This window comes from Myotis brandtii, unplaced genomic scaffold (genome assembly GCF_000412655.1).
Source record: "Myotis brandtii unplaced genomic scaffold, ASM41265v1 scaffold393, whole genome shotgun sequence".
In the NCBI taxonomy this organism is placed as follows: domain Eukaryota; kingdom Metazoa; phylum Chordata; class Mammalia; order Chiroptera; family Vespertilionidae; genus Myotis; species Myotis brandtii.
In genome coordinates this window covers 643,183-654,765 of record NW_005365070.1, presented here as the reverse complement: position 1 = coordinate 654,765, position 11,583 = coordinate 643,183, and the positions used below count along the sequence as shown (strand labels likewise).

Here is an 11,583-nt window from a genome sequence, read left to right as displayed (position 1 = left end):
TTGAAAAGAAAAAAACAAAAAAAAAAAAAAAAAAAGACCGTACCCTTTTATGTAATGATGTTTACTTTGAATTTATTCACACAAACACTCCATCCATGCTTTTGTTCCGGCCCTCCATCCAGTTTAAGAACCCATTGTGGCCCTCGAGTCAAAAAGTTTGCCCACCCCTGGGGAGGAAGGCTCAGTGGCCAGTGACCAGGGCATGGAAGTGAGGAAACTGAAACTTGCTCACATTTGGAACATATAGCATAGTGTGTCCTTTGCATTAGACTGCATTGACCTTCTGAAAGATAGGGTTTTGAATTCTTCTGAGTTACAAGTCTTTTATCCACTTATTCAATGTTATTCCTTAGTTTCTGAGCTTGGTTCTGAAGGAGCAGGAGAGCTGGGATGGTACCAGGTACAGTTAAAGAGTTCTTTGCCTGGAAGTCATAATGGATGGGCAGGGACAGCACAGTGTGAGTTCTGTAATCTCCACTCAGAATGTAGCCACATTCTTCTCAGGGAAGTGCAGAATCCCGGCATTTTGTCTTAGTGGACTTCTCACGCCTCCTTTGTGATAGAAGGTATGTCCTCTTTCTCGAGAGTCACCCACCCCAGCACAAGTATCGAAGCTCACCTTGCTGTCTCCTACTTCAAAGAACTGCTTTTGGGACCTCCTGCACACTGAATCCTACATGCTGGGCTCTTGCTACCTGCCTGATTAACTCTTGTCTGTACCCACACACATCTGTATTGCCTTTGCAATCACCAGGAACCCGTGATTATCTCTTGTTCCAATCACATCCATGTACACTTAAAGCTGAGTGGTGCAGGGCAGAATATCTTTTGTGAGTCCCACCCCACATATAAAGACAGCTACTTGCAGGAACCTAGTTCTGAGGTACTTAAAAGAGTCATAAACATCTGGTAAGCTCTTTAGCATTCTCTGAGACAATATTCTATGCCCTTGGATGGTTCTATTATACTCACTGAAAGCTAATATGTGCATTTTTCTTTTTCTCTACACTTTTCATAAAAGGTTATGCTGACGTAGACCTTACTAACAAAAGAAATCTTTCCGATGAAATCATGATAAATAATTCCACACATCACCAAGTGGCGAGAAAGGCTTTGAATTGGTTTCCATGGAAATCTGAAGATGAAATAAAGCAATAATTTCAAGGCAGAGCAGCTGAATTGAAGATAATGGTAAAAATAGTTTGATAAAGGAAATAGAATAAAGTAATCAAGAAGACTCCACTCAATTATTCCTTTTTGTTTACTTTCAAGTGATTAATTTGTCTGCATTTATTAACTAGATGAGATTAAGCAGACCATCCTAGTGATTTATTTTGTAATTGTTTCCAGGGTTTGACATAAGCTGTGGAATTATTGAAGGTGGAGATTTAAATTTAATTACTCATGAAGCAGGTGATGCTTCTCCTGAAAGAATAACTGAATTCATGGCCTTCCTGTGTTAACATTATGAATGAAAATTATTAATTCATCTGATATTATCTCCCAAAGACTTTTAGAAGTCAATTGGCATCCATATACTTCACTAAAAGTCAGCAGCTTCAGAACTGAACTTGTAATACAGAGGATCCAGACTGAAAAGAAATGATTTCATGTTTAAGACTAGTATTGCTAGAGCCTCCCTTGGAGCCCGGGCTGTGGTGCCATCATTAATGGAATCCACTAGCTCAAGCTTTCAATGCCAAAATGAGAGCTTTCTTTGAACTTGAACAATGGTTCCCATTCTCTTTACCTTTGGATGGCATAATTCAATAAGATCATGCTTTATTTTGAGAAGAAAGAGAGAGATTAAGAAAAATGAGAGGTAAGAGAGAAAGTGAGAGGTCTTGAGAGTCTTTAATTGAAATGACTAATTGCTTTTTGTCTCTGTGTTCATTGTTGTGTATATTTTCTATTCTTTCTGTGGGTATAGTAAGGATAGACGGGGTTCTCCAAACACTAATCCAGATGCCAACTCTCCATCATCTAAAAAGGCGCGGAACACATCTAAGAGTGGGAAGTAAGTGAAAAATGCCCTTGTGCAACTAACATAGCTATCACAAAGCTGTGTGCTGTCCTCATTTTGTCATTCATTCATATTCATTCAAAAGAGATTTGCGGAATGACTCCTGTGTGCCTCTCACTGGGCTAGTCACTGGGAAATTTAAATGAGTGAGGCAAGGGTAAGGAATATTGGGTGTGGGAAGGATTAAAGAAAGAGAAGGAGAGAGAGGGGAAATTTAAGAGATGGCTTTGGAAAGATAGCTTTGAGGGCTGACTACAAAGGGCAAGGACTTATAGCAATGCAAGATTTGGACTATGAGTTTAAAAAATTAAGGAAAACAGCACTTATCAATCATTTTATGATTTGCAAAAACTATGAAAATGTGTCTTTGATCAATACATGAAGATAGAGGGTTGATTTAAAAGAATCTGAAAGCCATTCCATAAATGTCCTGGTTTAAATACATGTGCATGTACATTGTAACCATATCACTGATTTACATAGTATATATATTCTTGTAACTAGCATGTACCATGTTCTACCTGAAACTGTCTTTTTGGTATCACCAAAACTTGTATTGGCTGAATATTTGCAATGTTGGATTTACTGCTTTGGGCTAATTCCAGAAAACAACATTGGCTGATCTCTCTCTCTCTTTGAATTTAGCAGAGCATGGCAATCTGAAATGGTGTGATCCCCTGCAGAATGAAATATCTCCAATTAGGCACTTCCCTCTCAAAGTGGCCATAGTCCTTTGGTGAATGACTCGGGTTCTCTGTAAGCTGTCTCTCTCTAGGGTGTGGGACATTGGGACATTGTGACAGGCAGAAATACAGCTCAGAACAAGCACCCAGGCCACATCTAGGAGAAGATTAAAGATGCCTTCATCATGCTAAAAGCCCTAATCTAGCAATAAGATATGTCACTACAAGAGCATGGCTTTGCAACAGAAGGTGAATTTGTAATGGTCATATTTTTTATATATTCAGCCTTGGACCATAAATGCTGCACTTTTAATGTGATCTTATATTCAATTCCCAAAGTGAAAGATATATTGGTTGCCTTCCCCCCGCCTCTTTTTCTCTTCCTGAGTACCATTTCAGGTTTGCATATAAAGTTGAATGTGGGCTATCCTGGAGAATATAAAAAGCAGTGGTGAAGACAAAAGACTAAATCTTTGAGAGTCATTTCAGTTATTTATCACTGAGCACCACAATCAAAATGCTGTCTAAATTATGGTGTACCCATTCCCAATCAGCTGAGTGTTTCCGTATTAGTCCCAATGCATCGTCAGTGTGCACTCTCAGTTAATAGAGACGGCATTGGAGAATCAGTTTTAACAACCCCATGCTTGCAGAAATGACAGGCCCTGTCCAGGTACCTTGTACACAAACGCCACACTGATAAGGCAGGATGCAATCTCCTATTTATTAGACCCTGATGTATAATTATGATGGCTGTTGCATTTTGAAAGGGGCATTGTTTTGTTTCTTTTGGCTTTGCAGGAACCTAGCCTCATACTTTTTGAGTGCAGAATCTCAGTGTGAGCCACAAAAGAAACAGTTGGTAGCATTTGAGTTAAGATGACATAGAGAATACATACCTAATGTCATATCCAGGTTGGTAACAGTGGGAGGCCAGCATAAATGTATTCTTAAGTAGATAAACACAATCTTATATTGCACTTGCTGCATTTGGACATATCCCAAGCTTATGCCAGGGTGAGAGCCTCCCTCTTCACACATTTAGAGCTAGGTGTCTCTTATTTGCCATGTATATAACTCTCAGATTGTTAGTTCTTTTTAATTCTTCATTATTGTTCTTGACTATTGATGTAAAATAAAAAGTTTTCCAATATCCAATATCCTCTTCATGGGTATGTATGCAAGCTATCCTTTTTTTTACTTATCTCCCATAAGTTTTCAGGGGGTTAAAAAAATTCTGTCTCCGCACATTTTCTCCTTCCAAGGATATTTTTGTCAACAGGAGCAGTACTGATCTTCCATGAATATGGGGAAACTATTGGGAGGGGCATTATTCACACTTTCTAGAACAGTGTCTAGCAGTGGGTATGCACGTCTTTTATAGTTCAGAGTGGTTATTTCCTATATATTTTTTGTTTGTTTGTTTGGGAGTGCAAGGTGGTGATGGATGGAGACAGGTAGATTTCTATACCCCAGGACATATTCCCGTGGTGTATTTTCACACTAGTCAGCATTGAGGTTGCTGCTCAGCTGGGTTTTCTTGTGTTATTTGACTTAATGACAGTGGGGTATGGAGCAGACTTTAAGAGTTTATGTTATTCTGAGGCAAGATAAAAGCTGGGAGATAGAGTGTTCTTTTCTTCTCTGAAAAGAAATTGGGTCTCCTGTTTTTCAAAGAAAAAAATGCAAAAGTCAAGGTGCCTCAAATATACATCATGGCTAAAAATAATATCTAATATGTGTTGAGGGAATGCTGTGGGTCAACCTCTTGATACATTTTGTCTCATAAATCCCAACTCACCAAAAGCTCATGAAATAGGCACCATTATTATTTCTGTTGTACGTATGAGGAAATTGGAGCTTAGAGAGGATATTGTGTGCCTACATGGGGTCTCCAAATGAAAAATTTGGGAAAACCCCTATTTTAACATTAATATTTATAATAATACTATCTATACAATATTGAGTTTTTATTTTGTGCCTTTGTGCTAGACCCTGGGACAAAAATAGAGAAAAACAAGATACAATAAGTGCTTTTAAGGAGCTCACAGTCTTATTAGAGGAGAGAGAGAGGATGGTGATGAGGTGTTTACAATGAAGAAATAATGAGGTGCTATGTTAGAGCCAATGCCAGGGTTGAGGTGGGGAAGACATCATGTGGGACAATCAATGAAGGCTTCTGAGAAATGACCCCTAAACCCTCTAATTATCTCCACTTACCAGGTAGCAAGTCTAGGTCAGAAGTGGTAAATGCAAATTAGTCACTAAGGTGGGAAGAATCCTCAGATGTTGATAAGAACAAGTTGGGGTTGTGGATTAGGTCAAAGTTAAAACTGAATGGCCAATTATGCCTTTTTTCTGACTTCAATCTATTTGGGGCAACTGACATGCAGTGTAGCATGCTGAGTAGCTTAAGAAACCTACAGCTTGAAAGTTAGGTCAGATCTGCTTGCTGTTTCATTACCTGGACCAGAAACTGGATAGTCAACTCTCTATTTTGGGGAGGAACAGATGGAATGGGATGTGTCTGAGTGGCAGAGCCAGACTACCCTGGAAATGACTTTGAAGGACGTACACCCAATTTCTTCTCTGCCAACAGTGAACCAAATTGACAGAACAGAAAAAAAAGAAAAGAAAAACAAACAAACACCAATCAGTGCAGAACCATACCTCTGAGAACAGGAAGCATAGATTTTGCCAAGGTTGACTTATGACCAACCAGGCCAGGTCACCGCCTTTAACCTCACATTTGGTTCTCTTTGGTAATGTGATTCTCTTATTCTGCCCAACATATCAGGCTACAGACAATCCACTGGCTGCTCCATTGGGTTGTTCCCAGCAAGCACTTAAACTGTGAAGGCTGAGCATACGTGGTAGCCACAAGAGCCATTACAAATTTTCATTTTGTATCAAAATGTACTTTACATGAGACCAACTCTCTTGCTGAAAGATAAGGATATGAAGACTTAAGAAGGGTCAGTCACTTCCCACAGTCACATATCTAGTTAGTCACAGAGGTCGGCCTAGAATTCCGATCTTCTCATACTTGTCCCATGCTCTTTCTACAATGTATGCCACCGTTCTTCTCCCAGATAGCAAGATACTTCAACTAACCGTGCCAAAGGAGGCTTGGAGCCTTGTCTCAGGATGTCTGGCTGAGTGCACTGCCCTCCATGTGGGTTGGTTCTGTTAGCCACTGTGAAAATGGAGACTTTGGGGAGAAATTCGAATCATTATACTTTTAAAAAATGCATCAGTAATAATGACAAAAGGAAATAGTATGCACTTTTTAGATGCTTTACTTTTCTCTAAAATACCATCATTTTAGTTGTGTTTGGACAGTCACTTTTTCTCAACATTTTTGTTGAGTGATCTCAAGCCTTTAACACCACTTCATTCAGGAAACAATAAAGAGAACTTGTGGATCACTACAGCTAGCCTCCCTCAAATCAGCCAACCAATGTTGAGGTGGTGTGTGTGTGTGTGTGTGTGTGTGTGTGTGTGTGTGTGTGTGTGTGTAAACTGATTCACAGGCATCAATTTAAACATTAGATTGCAGGCAGTTGCTGCTGCTGATGTAAATCAATCACTCCTCTCAGCCTGAAATGTTTTTCACATAGACTCAGGCTATGGAATGACAAAGACCTAGTTCAGTTTTCAAATACTAGTGAATGCCACGAATATTACAGGTCTAGACAGACCACCCAAGCAAAGTGCCTCGTAAATGATACCATAAATGTTGAACTAAATACCATAAATGCTGGCTAAATGAATCAGGCTAGAAAGAGAGAAAGATGCTGAAATGGAGAAAAAGCAGTACCAAAGGGAAATATAAGATAACCAACTCAAACCTTGCTCACTTCACAGATCTACCCAGAGCCTACCCTGGTAGCAGATGCCACAGGAAGACTGACTCTAACTTGGCTTTGCTAAAATTGTCTCATAACAAACAGACCTGTTTATCTACTCAGCAGCCTCTAGATCAGCGGTTCTCAACCTGTGGGTCTCGACCCCTTTGGTGGTCGAACGACCCTTTCACAGGGGTCACCTGAGTCCATCCTGCATATCAGATATTTACATTATGATTCATAACAGTAGCAACATTACAGTTATGAAGTAGCAATGAAAATAATTTTATGGTTGGGTCACAACATGAGGAACTGTATTTAAAGGGCCAGAAGGTTGAGAACCACTGCTCTAGATGAAAGTAGTCAGGAGCATATACCTTCATAAATAAACACACCAACACTCTTTTGGTTTTGGTTGGCAGGAGCCAAAAAAAAAACTTTCCTGCTTTAGTAAAGATGAGGTGAGGTCTTGTTTCTTCTGTATGAACTCAGAGTGGTACAGTTTTATGTTCAGATTCAGCTGCTTATATGTACATCACCAGAGTCAAGTCCTGCATACTATGATCTCATGATTATGTTGTTTCCTCTCATTGAGAGCGTTGTATTACTTCTAAGACAGCAGGCTGTGACTACCACTGAAATACCTAGTTTTGCCTCTGTGTATGAAACTGTGTGTATGTGTTTGTGTGTGTGTGTGTGCTTTCACTTCAAATGTATGTTGTATGAACATAGTAATCAATGGCTAAGTAAGTATTGAACTTTTCAAATAACTACTATAATTTTATGTGATGATGATGTCAATAGTACCTTATTTTACCTATTAGATTAAGTCTAATATCACAGAGGCTTGTGACAAACCAAAGCATTAAACTGATATCTGTCCATCTCCATGCCTTCCTCCTTTTTTTTTCACTCCCCCCTTTGTTCCCTCCTGCAATTGCTTCCTTATAGAAAAAGACAAATGACAAAATTATAAACTGATATAAGAATGTATTCCTAGCCCAGCTGGCATGGCTCAGTGGTTGAGCGTCCACCTATGAACCAGGAGGTCATGGTTCGATTCCCGGTCAAGGCACATGCCTGGGTTGTGAGTTCGATCCCCAGTGTGGGGCATGCAGGAGGCAGTCTGTCAATGATTCTCTCTCATCATTGATGTTTCTATCTCCCTCTCCTTCTCTGAAATATATATAATTAAAGAATGTATTCCTAAACACAGCTTTCAGTATATTGTGCCTGAGAATCAGTTCATTTATAGCCTAATTGCCTTTTTCTTCAATATTCCCTATCCAGGGTCATGAGAGAACTTTGGTCATGGCAAAAAATTAGATCTATCCCAGAAATTATATTTGTTAAGAAGGCAGGAACGTAGCCTATGACATTTGAAAATTACTTTTACTAACAAAGGTAAATAACACATAGGCTTGGAATACTTTGAAGTTTAACCTCCTGCTAATCAGCTGTTCAAAGACCTCTTTAAATAAGTTAATCATGCAGCGTTGTGTGTATTTGAAATGACATCAGCTTTGGAGCCAGATAGACCTGGATTTGAATCCTGGCTCTACTGCTGATTAAATTTGTACATACCTCATTGGGCTATTATGAGGATAAATGTCATAATCCAAGTAAGTCTCTCCTAGCACCTGGCACATGGCAAGTGCTTAATAAATATCAACTAGTGATTATGCTTGCTTCAGCTGTCAACATATTGCAACTGAGGACAGTATGACCTGACCAAATGAGAACTCCGGTTGGCACAGCTTGCCTGGTTATGTGCTTTGCCAACTCCAGAAATGGGGAAGCAGAAGCCCCATTACCACTGGCACTATATCAGTAATGCCCAGAGATTGGATAAGACAAGAAATTAGTGGAAGATTAAGAAGTAAAGAGTGCAGCCATGGAAACGTTTCCTAAGGGGTTCACATGCATCTCAGTGATGGTTAGGATATAGAGCAGGGGTCCTCAAACTTTTTAAACGGGGCCAGTTCACTGTCCCTCAGACCATTGGAGGGCCGGACTGTAGTTTAAAAAAAAGCTATGAACAAATTCCTATGCACACTGCACATATCTTATTTTGAAGTAAAAAAACAAATGTTTTCGGCGGGCTGCATGTGGCCCGCAGGCCGTAGTTTGAGGACCCCTGATATAGAGTATACTTACGAACATAATGAATGCCCTCCAAATATCTGACTGTCTATGCTGGTCATGGCTCTATAGCAGTGGTTCTCAACCTTCTGGCCCTTTAAATACAGTTCCTCATGTTGTGACCCAACCATAAAATTGTTTTCGTTGCTACTTCATAACTGTGATGTTGCTACTGTTATGAATCATAATGTAAATATCTGATATGAGGGATGGTCTTAGGCGACCCCTGTGAAAGGGTCGTTCGACTGCCAAAAGGGTCGCAACCCACAGGTTGAGAACCGCTGCTCTATAGTTTACTCAGAAAGAATGTTCTGCTAATGGAGCAGTGGAAAGCAAGAGCTATTTTTCTCCCTTGTCACCTGCCATACAAAATCATTCAATTAACCTGCTGCTCTCTAGAACAGTGGTCCTCAGAATCATGTCCAATTCTCAGGTGCTGGCTGGAATTCCACTTCTCTCGCTCCCACTTGAGAAAGGCTAGGAATGCAAGGAAGAGCAATGTTAAACAGAACTCCATTTTCCTCCAATTAATAAATCTGTGCCTTTATATCTGTCTCTCTCCTTTTCTTTCCCCCTCTCCTTCCTTCCCTTCCTTCCTCCTTACTCCATCTGTCTGTCCATCCATTCATCTATTAATAAAGAAATATCTGTACATTCAGCGCAATATTTTTAGTTCTTAGCCTAGCTCTTTCTGAGCTGAGGGGATTACAGAGGCTTAATAAATGACTAAATGCCTCTGGGCCAAATCTGTGTTTTTATCAATCCAACAGTGACTAAAACTCTGGAATGTAGAAGCATTCAAATGTAGAACAGATGTTTTTAATTTGATGAAATTCAGTTTACCATTTTTTCTATTATGCTTTTGGTATATCTAAGAAATATTGCCCAACCCAAAGTTGCAAAGGTTTTATCTACATCTTCTAGATGTTCTATAGTTTCAGGTTTTATGTTTAGAGCAACTAGACAATTTGAGTTAACTTTTGTATATGGTACAAAGTAGAAAACCAGGTTTTGTTGTGTTTTACTTATGGATGTTCAGTTGTTCCAGTACCGTTTCTTGAGAAGAATATCATTTCTCCATTGAACTACCTTGGCACCTTTGTTGAAAATCAGTTACACACACGCGTATACACACACACACACACACACACACACACACAGTTTCCAAAAAAATTTATACGCACTTTAACAGCTGATAACTCAGTTTTGAAAATGAAATGTATTTTAATAAACACTGCCTTTATAATTATTCAAAGTGTGTGTATACATGTTTTGGGACACCCTGTGTATTAACAGTTGTTTTTATGGAAAATAATACAATAATTAATAAACAATAAAAGAATAAACTCTCTGCTTCATGTACTCACAACTATAAGCCTACTTTTGCCCCACCCTGTGTGTGTGTATGTATATATATATTTATTTTTTTTCTATATTCTCATTTGATAGATATGTTTATCCTTATGCAAATTCCACATTGTCTTTTTTTCTTTGAGTGTAGAATAAAATATCTATTTTGCATACATTATTCCCCTTTATTCTTAAACAGTTCATTGCTAAGAATAGGAATATTCTCTTATATGTCAACTTCAGTAATTTAACATCAATACAATATTTTATCTAATCTACCATGCATATTCCAATTTTGTCAATTGACTCAATAATGTTCTTTATAACATTTCTTTTTCTTCCTCTAGTATAGGAACACATGTACGTGCAAATATTTCATTTAGTTGTCACATCTTTTTAGTCTCCTTTCATCTGGAATATTTTGCAGCCTTTCTTTGTCATTTATGACACTTTTGAAGGTACAATCCTGTTTTTGTGTTTAATAGAAAGTTCCTCATTTCGGGGGTTTTCTGGTGTTTCTTCATGGTTAGATTATGCATCCCAGCTTGACTACAATATAAGCGATATTGTGTCCCTCTCAAGTTATCACATCTGGAGGCACCTGATATCTGTCTGCCCCTCATGGATGATATGAGTTGACTATCCAGTCAAGAGGTTGTTTGATCTCTCATATGCACACATTCATACATAGGGAGAAGGAGAGAATCATTGGTTGCCTCCTGCATGCCCCTAACTGGGGGGTCAAGCCCACAACCTGGGCATGTACCCTGACTGGGAATCGAAATGTGACTTTCTGATCCAATTAAGCCAAGCTGATCAGATTGAATTCAGTTGACCCAATTTAAATCAAGTTGATCAGCTTAAATTCAGTTGATCCAATTAAATCAAGTTGGTCAGATTAAGTCACTGAGCCACACTGGCTGGGCAATTCTTTTTTTATGAATAGAGTAATTTTATTTTAAAAATACCAATCTATAATAATAAAAGCATAATATACTAATTAGACCGGACGTCCTTCCTTCTGGACAATGCCTCAGCGGGTGGCCAAGAAGGAAGAGGCCCCTGCCACAGTGACAGCGGGCAGGGGCTGCATCAGAGGCCACAGGCCACGGTGGTGGTGGTGGTGGCGGGGTTGGGCCAAGGCCCTTGCACAAATTTCGTGCATTGGGCCTCTAGTTTGTACATAAAAATATCTGAGCTGAGATACATACTAAGATGTAAAAACTAGATGATGGACTTGGTGATAATTCTGTTATTCCCTTTTGATTAGCACAGTAGTACTTCTCTCCTACCTCTTAATTATTTAAATTCTCTGTGCTTCAATTATAAAATGTAGGGTTTAAATGTTTTACTTGGTCTAAGCTATTTGTATTAATACTTTTATACTCTGCAAGTATAAAAATACTAGCATACATAATTTATTTTATTTTATTTACTTTTTGCTCTTGATATTTCTTTTTTCTTTTTACTGTTTAAAGTGTTACATATTTCTCCTTTTTCCCTGATTGACCCCTCCCCCACCCACCCCCACCCCCCC

At 39.0% G+C, this 11,583-nt stretch overlaps 1 protein-coding gene across 5 annotated transcripts in view; it reads left to right on the top strand.

Annotated features, from left to right (window-relative positions):
• The window catches only part of HS6ST2 (heparan sulfate 6-O-sulfotransferase 2), a 322,259-nt gene that overhangs the window by 266,719 nt on the left and 43,957 nt on the right, over positions 1-11,583 (top strand). For 3 of the 5 annotated variants that reach the window (XM_005872822.2, XM_005872823.2, XM_005872821.2), the window contains one exon: positions 1,931-2,017. The exons of the other annotated variants lie outside the window; for them this stretch is intronic. In XM_005872822.2, coding sequence (XP_005872884.1) covers positions 1,931-2,017 — 87 coding nt within the window. The remainder of the gene's footprint in view (positions 1-1,930; positions 2,018-11,583) is intronic. 5 annotated transcript variants of the gene reach the window in all.